Raw genomic sequence first — 13,923 nt, 5'->3', positions numbered from 1 at the left:
GCTAGCTTTTGTAGAAGTTTATCAGTGACAGTCTACAAATATCTCACAGTAGAATTTATTTTAATGTTCCATATGTCTACATATTCTCCTTAACTGAAAATGAATTGGTAACAATTCATTTATGTTGGTCTCAATGGATATTGACTAAACTTGCACATGACTGAAGGGCTCTTTCTTACAATATCAGATTTTCTGTAGATGTGGGGTTGAAGGTTATGCGACAGAGTACCAACTGTAGACTTAGGAAGAATTTGAATATTAAGGAGTCTATTTATAAAGCAACATCTGTTGATTGCACTAAACTTTCTCTGGGGAATTGTCATTTTTAAACACATGCACTGGGAAGATTCACCTACAGAGAATGTTTTCTGAATGTCACATTCTGCTTTATAAATATGCCCCTAGTTTTTCATTTTCTTATGACTGTGCAGGCTTACTCATGAGTAATTTTTATTTTTCCCCTTAGAAATCCTTTACTTACTTTGGCTGCTATGCCTGACACTTCATGAGCACCTTTCAGACTAGAAATACTAGTTCTGATATCCATATATTGGCTTTACAGCTTACTGTGTTGGTGGCCTATAACAAGCTTATGCACTACATGTCCAGTTCAGTGCCTACATTTATTTTAAAGGAAGGATTAGGATGATCAGTCTAGATCTTGTAAAATGAATTTCTGTCCTAATGAGTATCTTTGTAGCTTGTCAAAGTTTTGAAAGTCTCCTAAAATCTGACATTTGCTGTCCTCAACAGCCAGTTTGTGAGATATCATGCAGTTGGTAAAGCAGTGCCTGTCAGACTTTAGGTGACCTCTGACCCCCTGACTCAAATTATTAAGTAGTAAGGCCATGGTAGACTCATACAGAGTAAACCAAATGGTCTAATATAAATATTTCCGAAGTCATACTGTATAGTTATACTATATGAAGGAACTTTCAGATTCTTGAGCAAGCCCATTGATTGCTGGTTCTCTTTAAACCCGGACACTTGAGCATGTTAAAATTGAGGATGCTACCTTTGGCATTATCAGGGACAACACATTGTAACAATTCAGTGTGACAACAGTATAATATACTCAGCACTTTTGTATATAGTTAGGAATTGCTGTACTTCACTGTACAGGGTTAACATTTTAAATGTTGATATTTTATTTTCAGCACTCTAAATGCTCTCTTTAAAAGAGTCCTGCCACTTTTTCCCTCAAATTTTATAGAAAGAAACTGTACATTTGTGTAAATAGGACCTGGTTCACCATGGATAGTTTTGCACTGCTAAATGATCTTTTTGCACTAATAGAAACTATTTTTGTACAGATATGTTGAAAAAATTCCATGAGATTTTATGAGGCAAAGCTTAATGCTCTAATTAAAGGGATTTTGGAATACTTGAATCATGTTTTAATTTTTGTTTATACTGCTTATACTTATGTTGCATATTTTCATTGTAATATATTTCTTATACTTATATTCATTTCTAAGATTATTTTTTGTTCTGTACTTGCAACACACATCTATTTTAACGCCGCAACATCTAGGCAGATGATAGTCTAAGGCCCCTTTCACATGGCCATCTCGATCAGATCCACCTTTCAGATGGACCTGATCAGAAGGTCCATTCATCCCTATGGACAGACTTGTGTCCATTTACACCTGCCTACCTCCAGATCATATTGGGTCTGCCAACAAAATTGAAGGCGATCTGTGTCAGCAGATCAAACTGGAGGGTAATCAAGTATAAACTGAGAGCCAAGTCTGTTTACTTCCAGCTGCCCATAGAGCAGAACGGGCTCTGTCCATGTCTGCCCTGCTGAAACTGAGCAGACATGGATGTGGCATATGCCTGTTCTGTTCTGAATAGCAGGAGATCTGTGAGCTGATTCCCTGCTGATCATAATAGAATCCACCCCATGTGAAAAGGGCCTTTTAAGCACAAATGCATATATTTTCCAAGCATTAGTTATGTCCTTGCTGTCCAGGCATCAGTGTATTTGCAACAATTAAAACTCACACCAATAGCTAATTGAGCTAAATGAGGTTCAGATTCTATAATAATAATTTAACTTGCCTGCCTAGAGTGTACTGATATCTGCATATTTTGCATTATACAGCAGGAAACCAGCCAACTACTATCTAGAATTTTCTTAGCATCATAATGTATTCATTAAAAAAAAAAAAAAAAATGTGCCTTTTATAAATGCACTGAAAATTCACACCTGGACAATGTATGTCATAAAATGCATTATAATGTGATGGAACCCTTGAGTCTTGTATTTGAGACTCACAATATTACACTTAGTAGTTTTATGGAAGAACTGTGTTGGGACTTGAGTGGCAAAATTAAGGCCCACAAACCCAAAATGCAGCATGTAGGATTTTTTTCCCAACCCACCAACATACAGAGACATCAGTATTAATAGATTGTATTGAAAAAAATGACTTTTTTGCTCATGCATTTTTTTTCCTTTGCTGGAAAATGTATCAAAAAGCATGACAATGCAAACAAGCCCCAAATTAGCAATACTAGGTTATGTCCATCTACATTGAAAACAGGATAGGTGGCCATATCTTTTTAGACTCATTTCTGGGTATTTGTTTGTATTCTGGGCTCAGAACTAGATTTTTAAAATGTATTTCTTCATGCTATGTTTTGAAACCTAACTCGTGCCAGATTTTTTTTTCTAGTTTTAAATAGGAAGTGAGGAAAAGTAAACCTCTGGTCGTGTTTTTATTTGGCTGTGACTCCATTGGGGAGAGTTTTCCTTGCTGCGTGTTTTCATTATTCTAAAGAAGAATTAGGGGGAGCAGGGGAGGAAGGCACAGTACAAAACCTTAACAAGGCTTTAATCTTTCCATATATGTGCTAGAAAATGTGTTTGTTGCTTTATACAGCCCTGCTGGTGAAATTTCCCCCTTTGTTCCTGTTACTGCTTGTCAGTGGAAAAGCAGGAGAAAGAACACCTCCCCTAATAAGAACACATAGGGCTGAAACGAAAAGGAAGTCATTTCATGTGTGGGAGGGAAAGCGATGCCATGTGGTGAGCTGTACCCTCTTCATCACATGCATGCAGGCTCTTACTGGTGACTCAGCCCCCCCCCCTCAAATTATCTACTTGAGTGACTCCTTCAGCTTCTGGGATCTGGCTCCAAATCATTGATAAAGAATATATACTGCGTCTCACAATTCTTACACCCCTCACATTTTTGTAAATATTTTATTATATCTTTTCATGTGATAACACTGAAGAAATTGCAGTGAATGTACAGCTTGTATATAACAGTGTACATTTTCTGTCCCCTCAAAATAACTCAATACACAGCCATTAATGTTTAAACTGCTTGCAACAAAATTGAGTACACCCCTAACTCAAAATATCCAAATTGGACCCAATTAGCCCCCCCCCCCGTGTCATGTGACTCATTAGTGTTACAAAGTCTCAGGTATAAAAGGTGAGCAGGTGTGTTAAATTTGATGTTCTCACTCTTTCATACTGGTCACTGGAAGTTCAACATGGTATCTAATGGCAAAGAACTCTCTGAGGATCTGTAAAGAGAATTGTTGCTCTACATAAAGATGGCCTAGGCTATAACAAGATTGCCAAGACCCTGAAACTGAGCTGCAGCACAGTGGCCAAGATCATACAGCAGTTTAACAGGACAGGTTCCACTCAGAACTGGCCTCGCCATGGTCGACCAAAGAAGTTGAGTGCACATGCTCAGCGTCGTATGCAGAGGTTGTCTTGGGGAAATAGGCATGCGAGTGCTGCCAGCATTGCTGCAGAGGTTGAATGGGTGGGGGGTCAGCCTGTCAGTGCTCAGACCATATGCTTCACACTGCATCAAATTGGTCTGCATGGCTGTTGTCCCAGAAGGAAGCCTCTTCTAAAGATGATGCACAAGAAAGTCTGCAAACAGTTTGCTGAAGACAAGCAGACTAAAGGCATGGATTACTGGAACCATGTCCTGTGATCTGATGAGACCAAGATAAACTTATTTGGTTCAGATGATGTCGAGCGTGTGTGGCGGCATCCAGTTGAGGAGTACAAAGACAAGTGTTTCTTGCCTACAGTCAAGCATGATGGTGGTAGTGTCATGGTCTGGGGCTGCATGAGTGCTGCCGGCACTGGGAAGCTACAGTTCATTGATGGAACAATGAATGCCAACATGTACTGTGACATATTAAAGCAGGGCATGATCCCCTCCTTTGGAGACTGGGCTGCAGGGCAGCGTTCGAACATAATGACCCCAAACACACCTCCAAGACAAACAATGCCTTGATAAAGAAGCTGAGGGTAAATGTGATGGACTGGCCAAGCATGTCTCCAGACCTAAACCCTATTGAGCATCTGTGGGGCATCCCCAGCTCTGTGATGTCATCATGGAGGAGTGGAAAAGGACTCCAGTGTCAACCTGTGAAGCTCTGGTGAACTCCATGCCCAAGAGGGTTAGGACAGTACTGGAAAATAATGGTGGCCACACAAAATATTGGCACTTTGGGCCCAATTTGGACATTTTCACTTAGGAGTGTACCCACCTTTGTTACCAGCTGTTTAGACATTAATGGCTGTGTGTTATTTTGAGAGAATAGCAAATTCACCCTGTTATACAAACTGTACACGCACTACTTTGCATTGTAGAAAAGTGTCATTTCTTCAGTGTTGTCACATGAAAAGATATAATAAAATATTCCCAAAAATGTGATGGGTGTACTCCCTTTTGTGAGATACTGTGTGTGTGTGTATATATGAATATGTGTGTGTGTGTGTGTGTGTATATATATATATATATATTATATAAACACAGTATCTCACAAAAGTGAGTACACTGAAAAAAATGACACTTTGCTATGTACAGTGGGGACGGAAAGTATTCAGATCCCCTTAAATTTTTCACTCTTTTTTTTATATTGCAGCCATTTGCAAAATCATTTAAGTTTATTTTTTTTTCCTCATTAATGTACACACAGCACCCCATATTGACAGAAAAACACAGAATTGTTGACATTTTTGCAGATTTATTAAAAAAGAAAAAGTGAAATATCACATGGTCCTAAGTATTCAGACCCTTTGCTGTGACACTCATACTTTTAACTCAGGTGCTGTCCATTTCTTCTGATCATCCTTGAGATGGTTGTACACCTTCATTTGAGTCCAGCTGTGTTTGATTATACTGATTGCACTTGATTACGAAAGCCACACACCTGTCTATATAAGACCTTACAGCTCACAGTGCATGTCAGAGCAAATGAGTAGTGTGTGTGTATGTATGTGTGTGTGTGTGTGTGTGTGTGTGTGTGTATATGTATATATATATACAATTTTTGTTGTTTTGAATGAAGGTTATGTAGATTTTTTTTTTATTTCTATATTTATAAAAGTCTGTGCAATAAAGTAAATTTAGAAGGTTTCTAACACACACGCACACCCTCTTTCTTCTCTGTACAGACTGAATTTTTACATTCTTATGCACCCACTCACAATCTACTTCCCTGTAAAGTGGGCCTCCATTCCAATTCCCCCTGGTGAGCTCCAGGTACTCAGTCCAAAACCTGCATGCATACCCTGTCTTGAATTTTACCTCTGGCCAGTCCTGCGCTATTCACAGTCAGCGTAAAGAGACCGGCAGAAAACTTGCAGCAGGGGCACACATCACAATGTCACTGTGCACCTGTGTACTTCCAAGTACACATGAAATCTGATTGTTGGACCTGGAGCTGCACAGTAAGGCCTCATACACACGGACGTTTTTACAGCAGCTTTTTTGAGCTTTTTTTGCTGCTTAAGAAGGCAACTCCATGTTATTCAATGGGCTCATACACACCATGGCGTTTTTAAGCTGTAACAGGCATGGCCATTTTTAAGCTCCAAAAAAAACCAAGGACCAGCACCTTCAGAGGCTCCAGCATTAGAGCAGTTTGGACACAAACGTGCATTAACGCTATACCAATGTTTTTTAGCGTCAGCGTTTTTGAGCTGTAAAAATGTTTATAATGTGATGGGATATTGTTTGGAAAAAAATGCGGCTTATCGTTAACGCTTACAAGTGCCGTTAAACGCGCATTGACGCAAGAGCAAAACACTAATAAAATTGCGTTTTTTAACGCTGATTTTTTCCAGTCGTTGTAACTAGCTTAACAGGCCGTTTTTTATAACGTCCGTATGTGAGGCCTAACACTGAGACAGCTGTGGTGGCACCTGGATTCCCATTCCCGGCTGCTATCATGCTTGTCTCAGAAGATGATTGTGAGGGCACATCGCAGAGAAGGGGGCATGGTCTTACATCTTTGCCCTTGGCACTGGATGTTCTTGCCCCCTGGACTGGGGACTGCAAAAAAAAATAATAATCTCCAAGCTATTCAAAATAAAAGGAACTTTTTGACTGGGTTGTAGGCTAATTCAGGCAAGCAGAAGGGCTAAAAATGAAGGATGTTATAGCTACAGGGTTAATCTTTTCTTTTTGTGAATTAATGTTGGTATGGGCTTGTCACAAATGTGTAATCTCAAATACAAACATCTAACCACAAATGCTTATTGAACCTGCAGCTTCAGTTATTTGATGTTGTGCCCTTCAGAGAGCTTGAAAACATGGGAAAAGGTTTGTTGAAGAAAAATACATAAGCTACCTGCTTACTTTACTGTCGCTTTTCAGTCTCTACCTTTTATAAGGAGCCTCCAACCTTATCATTTCTATGCTAAAATCTTTGCTTGACTCCAATTTTAGCAGCCTTTATATATAATCAATAATTGGTTAAAAATTTGGGAGCAATATTATGTATCAACAGATGTCTTCAATGGTCTGTAAAATAAAGAAATTGCAAACATGCTATGTAGCATACTTCTTTCCTGAAATAAATATAATATCTACTATAGCCCTTTTGTTTTTACTATAGTAAGATGACCGCATCTTTTGCCACTAAAAAGTCTAAGGTTATAATTTAAACTATTATTATTCAGGAAAGAATTTTGCTAATCTGTTTTTCCTTTTTCTTACTAATCACACTTTGTCTTTACTATTCCATAATTGACAGGACACAAAAAAGCTTTAGTTCTCCCCTAACTCAAACTAGATATATTTGACCTATGGATACCCAACTTCATAGCAACTTGCTCTATGCTCTGTTTTGGCTTCTGCATTATGGCCTGTTAAAAAGTCTTTAAATTGGCGTTTACTCTCTTTGTATACAGTGGATTTGCTTCAAGCCACTTAAAACATTAATGGCAATGTATTACCTACCTTCCTTTCATTACATCAGGAGTACATTTCCATGTTCTAGTACATAATTGGTGCATCTAGTACATGCTCCAGATAAGATGGAATCAACTTTAAACCCTGGGGAAAAAGATTTATCCCCTATAGCAATCAAATATTAATATACAGTACTTTTAATTTGTACTGGTAAAATAACTGGAATCAAATAAAGCATCATTTCCACTGTCCATCAAGCTAGGTTTTGATATTTGTAATTCCATAAACTAACCCAAAGGGTTATAGGCAGACGGATCTGATTGAAATTGTGTTGATTGCTAAGGGTTACAGCATTTGGTTATACAGTGCCATTTGCTCTGGTTTATTGTATAAACTATTTGGTGTCAATGAAAAAAGTTCTTTCCCCAGCTGTTAGTGTATTAATCAGCCCTGAAATTGTATCACAATAAAAAGCACCTATACTGCAGCTGATATTTTGGACTTGCAGTTCCAAAGAATGCATGTTTTGTAATTAAAATATTTTGGTGCTTACAGTCTGATTATAAGCATAAAATAATTTTTTTAATTGTTACATCTTTTTTGATGAAGATTTGACTTTGCATTTGCAAAATAAATCAGTAATAGATGTCTTATTGTCTTGTATTTAGTGTACCACCCTGGGAAATGCTTGTCTCAGACCAACTCTACATTCACGTTTACTACTTGTCGGATCTTGCACCCATCTGATGAACTCACCCGTGTCACTCCAAGGTTAGTTATCACCTCTGTACAGGGTCTCTTAGTTTAAATTTCTTCTAAATGTTTATCCTTGTTACATGAGAAAAGTGATAGTCCATACAGGCAAAGCAGGGGACTTAAAGTGTATGTAAAGTCAAAATAGTTTTGTATTTATTTTTGGATAGAGTGTAAAAAGGTATCAAGTTTTATTGCTAATATAAAAGATTTTTTTTTTTTTTTTTTTTTTTTTTTTTTTTTACAAAAAGCTTAGGAATTTACCTAAAAGCACATCAAATGAAACTAGGGAAAAATAAAATTGTATAAACAATTTAAAGCCTTTGATAAAACAAGGAGTCCTGCGCAAATAGTGCCACTCATATAATATAATAAAAAATATAAAATTAATAAAAGCGTGAAACAGTCAATATATATAAAAGAAAAGAATAAATAGTCCAAAAAAAGCACACAATGGATGAGGATAAAATATGGAAAAAGGGGACCACTGATGCAAAGTCCACTAGCCCAGGCTCTCAGAACTCTCACCTTGAGATAGAATAAACAAGCAGATCAAATATAACCCCAGGAATCTCTCATTTGGTTCACTGTATTAAGCCACTAAGGAAATGCAGGTGAGGGATGTAATAAAAACTTCCGCCACTAGAGGGCCAATCCCAGCATATAGGCTTTGCACTGTAGATTCTCCAATCTATTCCGTAGTGTATGGCTCAAAAACAAGAGGGAGAGGGGAAGGAGAGAGAGAGGACTCCAATGGTGTAGTAATTTGAGATAAGCAGATATATTTATTAAAATGATATCCAAGACTAGTGATGGACGAACTTCCGACGGGACGTTTCGCGAACGCGAAACGCGAACGGACACAAACGTTCGCGAAAACGACCGTTCGCCGCGGGCTCCATTGACTTCAATGGGAGGCGAATTTCGCAAACCTTTAGGTCGAATTTGCGGCCACGGGGTAATTATTAGGGGGTAGCACGTAGTCCCACCACCTGGACAATAGCATAATACATGTATGAGGTGAATTTGGGATCGATAACTACAAGCATTTTTTTTTTATTTGGGAAATTGTTCTGACAATTCAGGACTATGGAGCTAATGAAGGCAATGGAGGAGAGGGAAGGTCAGGGACCAGGGTAGGCAAACAAGAGGGTGCAGGAGATACAGAGCACTGACAGCAGCTCCGTGACATACAGCGCTGACAGCAGCTCCGTGACATACAGCGCTGACAGCAGCTCCGTGACATACAGCGCTGACAGCAGCTCCGTGACATACAGCGCTGACAGCAGCTCCGTGACATACAGCGCTGACAGCAGCACCGTGACATACAGCGCTGACAGCAGCTCCGTGACATACAGCGCTGACAGCAGCTCCGTGACATACAGCGCTGACAGCAGCTCCGTGACATACAGCGCTGACAGCAGCTCCGTGACATACAGCGCTGACAGCAGCTCCGTGACATACAGCGCTGACAGCAGCACCGTGACATACAGCGCTGACAGCAGCTCCGTGACATACAGCGCTGACAGCAGCTCCGTGACATACAGCGCTGACAGCAGCTCCGTGACATACAGCGCTGACAGCAGCTCCGTGACATACAGCGCTGACAGCAGCTCCGTGACATACAGCGCTGACAGCAGCTCCGTGACATACAGCGCTGACAGCAGCTCCGTGACATACAGCGCTGACAGCAGCACCGTGACATACAGCGCTGACAGCAGCTCCGTGACATACAGCGCTGACAGCAGCTCCGTGACATACAGCGCTGACAGCAGCTCCGTGACATACAGCGCTGACAGCAGCTCCGTGACATACAGCGCTGACAGCAGCACCGTAAGCAGCCCCAGGAGGAAGTCAGCACAGCACAGGGATGGTGTGATCCCCTCATAATAAGAACCCCCAGGAGGAAGTCAGCACAGCACAGGGATGGTGGGAGCCCCTCATAATAAGAACACCCAGGAGGAAGTCAGCACAGCACAGGGATGGTGGGAACCCCTCATAATAAGCAGCCCCAGTAGAAATATGACACCGCTCAACCTCTTCAAAGAGGAGGGTAGGGGCATATAGTACGGTGTGCTTTTTTGGGTCAGGGAAGTGAGCCAAATGAATTAAGAAGGTCTGTGTGCTTGATTCCAAAAATTGTTTATAGACATATACATGGTCTACTGATCACATGTGTTGAATTCCTCCGAGATCCATGCCTCATTCATTTTTAGAAATGTGAGGTAGTTAACACTGTGGTGAGCTAGGCGAGTACGCTTATCGGTCACAATCCCCCCTGCTGCGCTGAACGTCCTTTCGGACAGGACACTGGATGAGGGGCAAGCCAACAGTTCGATTGCAAATTGGGCAAGCTCTGGCCAGAGGTCAAGCCTGCCCACCCAGTAGTCTAGGGGTTCATCACTCCTCAGAGCGTCCACATCGGCCGTTAACCCAATGTAGTCGGACACCTGACGGTCTAGGCGTTCCCTGATGCTGGATCCGGATGACACCTGTCGATGGGTCGGCTGAAAGAATGACCTCATATCCGAAGTCACCAACACATCTTCAAACCGGCCTCTTCTTGCAGGCGCTGTTGGATTGGTACCCGCAAATCCTTCTCTGGGAGTGGGAATTGCTCCTCTGCCAGCGCACGCAAAAGCAGAATGCAGCATTTCTCGAAGCAAGGCCTGGAAGTGCTGCATTCTGACAGCCCTCTGCGACGGCGGTAACATTTCCGCCATTTTGTGTTTGTACCGGGGGTCTAAGTACGTTGCCACCCAGTACTGGTCCTTGACCCTCATGCTTTTTATACGGGGGTCCCTATTAAAACACTGGAGCATGAAGGCCCCCATTTGCACTAAAGTGGAAGCGGTGTGGTGGCCTGGCTCCTGCTCATCATCCAGGATAATGTCGTCCTCTTCATTCTCCTCTCCCCATCCTCGCACAACAGGGATCCCAGAAAGGTTTAAAGCATGCTCTTCTTGCTCCTGCTCATCCGCCCCGGCACCATCCTCCTCTGACTCCTCATCAGACTCCTGTTGTTGACTTGTCTCAGATAGAGTAGCCCCCCCTGGGAATTCATCCAGCATTGCGACTTCCTCATCTTCCCGCTCCTGCTCCTCCACAGCCTGATCAATGACACGACGCAATGCACGCTCCAGAAAGAAGGCATAAGGTACCATGTCACTGATGGCGCCATGGCTGCGACTGACCAGTTTGGTGATCTCCTCAAATGGCCGCAGAAGTCTGCATGTGTCGCGCATGAGCAGCCACTGGCGCGGTGAAAAAAAACCCAGCTCCCCAGAACCGTTTCTTTCGCAGAGTTCATACAGGTAGACGTTAACTGCACGTTTCTGCTGGAGCAGCCTATCAAGCATATAGAAGGTTGAGTTCCATCGCGTCGGGCAATCGCAAATAAGACGTCTGACCGGCAGATGGTGTCGCCGCTGAATGTCAGCAAGGCGAGCCATGGCCGTGTAAGATCTTCTGAAATGGGCCGAGATTTTCCTTGCCTGCCGCAAGATGTCCTGGACCCCAGGGTATTTGACAAGGAATCGCTGCACGACCAAGTTTAAGACGTGTGCCATGCACGGCACGTGCGTGATTTTGCCCTGTTTCAATGCGCTAAGCAGATTGGCACCGTTGTCACACACCACTTTACCAACTGTCAAATTGAGCGGTGTTAGCCACTCATCTGCCTGTGAACGCAAAGCTGAAAGGAGTGCCGGGCCAGTGTGGCTCTTTGCTTCCAGGCACAACAGACGCAGCACGGCATGGCAACGTCTCACCTGGCATGTGGAATAGGTTCTGGGGAGCTTGGGCGGTGCAGTGGAAGAGACGCTAGCAGCGGAAAAGGAGGAGGCAGCTGAGGAGGAGAGGGAGGAGGATGGAGTAGGAGGAGGAGAAGAAGAGTCAGGCCTGCATGCAATCCGTGGCGGTAAAACCAAATCTACACGGGTGCCACGGGTTACATGCTTGACGGCCGTCAGAAGGTTCACCCAGTGGGCAGTAAAACTGATATACCTTCCCTGCCCGTGTTTGCTAGACCACGTGTCTGTGGTCAGATGTATCTTGGCACCGACACTGTGTGCCAGAGATACATTCACTTGCCGCTGAACATGGCCATATAGCTCTGGGATGCCCTTCTCTGAGAAATACTTCCTTCCTGGGACCTTCCATTGTGGTGTTCCAATGGCCACAAATTTGCGAAAGGCCTCCGAGTCCACCAGTTTATATGGCAGTAGTTGGCGGGCTATGAGTTCTGACAAGCCAGCCGCCAACCGTTGGGCAAGAGGGTTATCCGGCGTCATCATTTTTTTACGCTCAAACATTAGGCCCACGGAAGCCTGCCTTTTTGCAGAAAAATGTGAGCTTGGCGTGATGGAAGGTGGAGTGGAGGACAATTGTGAGGAGAGAGGAGAAGGAGAAGTAGAAGACGAGGCTGGACGGTGAGAGCCTGCAGTGTGGCTTTGTGTGTTCCGTTGCTCCCACTGGGCTCGGTGATGGCTGCTCATGTGCCTTCTTAAGGCGGTCGTCCCTAGGTGAGTATTGGGCTTACCGCGACTAACGCGTTGACTGCAAAGATTGCAGATGGCAACGCTATTGTCAGCAGCGGACACGTTAAAAAAAGCCCACACTGCGGAGCCATGTGCCGGTGTCCTGGGAGCGCCAGATGTGACCGTACATGGTCGATGACTCGCTCCTGATACATTTGCAGTCTGCTTTGTCCCTGCTGTGCAATGTAAGTCATTGCTGCTTCTCCTCCCTATCTGCTGGTCCATATCTCCCTCTGAACTCCCCTCCTCTTCCTCTCTTGTGGGCACCCACGTGACATCACTAGACACGTCATCATCAACGTCACCTTCCCCACCGCTATAAGTAGAGTAGGCAGCAACACCGGGGACCAACCTCCTCCTTGGGCTGATCTGGGTACTGGCGTCAGACTGCTGAGTAGCGCTTGTTGCTACCTCCTCTTCCTGATCCAATACCAAGAGTGGCTGCGCATCAGAAATGTCCTCTTGATATGGATCGGAAAATAATTCCAGTGACTCAAGCGGAAGGTATGTGGTGGTGGTGGTGGTGGTCGTGTTGTTGGTGGTAGTGTCTTTGGGGGTGCACATAGCAGAGAGTGAAGAAGAGGGTGCAGATCGAGAGGATGAGGAGGGTGCAGAAGAGTAAGGCTGAGCGAGCCACTCAACCAAGTCTGGTGCATCCTTTAAAGTAATTGAACGCACCTTCTGCAACTTCCCACTTTGGCTCAAGCCTGTTGCTCCTGCCCTACCCCTACCACCCCTGCGGAAGGGCCTGCCTCTTCCTCTGCATGTCATTTTTTAAATGACCCTGTGACAAAACTCTTAGTCCCTATACCGCTGAAGGACTGCTGCAGTATAGGTGAGCGGTCAGCAGTGGTGCACGTCAACCCTATCTATTGTGGACCTATAGCGGTCCTTACAGAACAGCAGACTGTACCGCACTCAAGCCTATGTACCGTAGCACCCTATACCAAGTTACCAGTCCTTATAAGAACTTTTGTGGACCAAGCAGGTTGTGTATTAGTGTTTAGCAGACTGTACGTCAGTCCCTATACCGCTGAAGGACTGCTGCAGTATAGGGCAGCGGTCAGCAGTGGTGCACGTCAACCCTATCTATTGTGGACCGATAGCGGTCCTTACAGAACAGCAGACTGTACCGCACTCAAGCCTATGTACCGTAGCACCCTATACCAAGTTACCAGTCCTTATAAGAACTTTTGTGGACCAAGCAGGTTGTGTATTAGTGTTTAGCAGACTGTACGTCAGTCCCTATACCGCTGAAGGACTGCTGCAGTATAGGGCAGCGGTCAGCAGTGGTGCACGTCAACCCTATCTATTGTGGACCGATAGCGGTCCTTACAGAACAGCAGACTGTACCGCACTCAAGCCTATGTACCGTAGCACCCTATACCAAGTTACCAGTCCTTATAAGAACTTTTGTGGAACAAGCAGGTTGTGTGTTAGTGATTAGCAGA

The 13,923-nt window shown here is 43.5% G+C and overlaps 1 protein-coding gene across 16 annotated transcripts in view; it reads left to right on the top strand.

Moving 5' to 3' along the window:
- TRAK1 (trafficking kinesin protein 1) overlaps nucleotides 1-13,923 on the top strand; it is a 253,289-nt gene that overhangs the window by 220,785 nt on the left and 18,581 nt on the right. For all 16 annotated transcript variants that reach the window (XM_077491560.1, XM_077491561.1, XM_077491559.1 and 13 more), the window contains one exon: nucleotides 7,850-7,952. In XM_077491560.1, coding sequence (XP_077347686.1) covers nucleotides 7,850-7,952 — 103 coding nt within the window. The remainder of the gene's footprint in view (nucleotides 1-7,849; nucleotides 7,953-13,923) is intronic.

Source organism: Lithobates pipiens, unplaced genomic scaffold (assembly GCF_037356315.1).
Source record: "Lithobates pipiens isolate NorthernLeopardFrog02 unplaced genomic scaffold, aLitPip1_a1.2 Scaffold_19, whole genome shotgun sequence".
Lineage (NCBI taxonomy): Eukaryota > Metazoa > Chordata > Amphibia > Anura > Ranidae > Lithobates > Lithobates pipiens.
The sequence above is the reverse complement of the archived record's forward strand: the minus strand, read 5'-3'. Positions and strand labels throughout refer to the sequence as shown.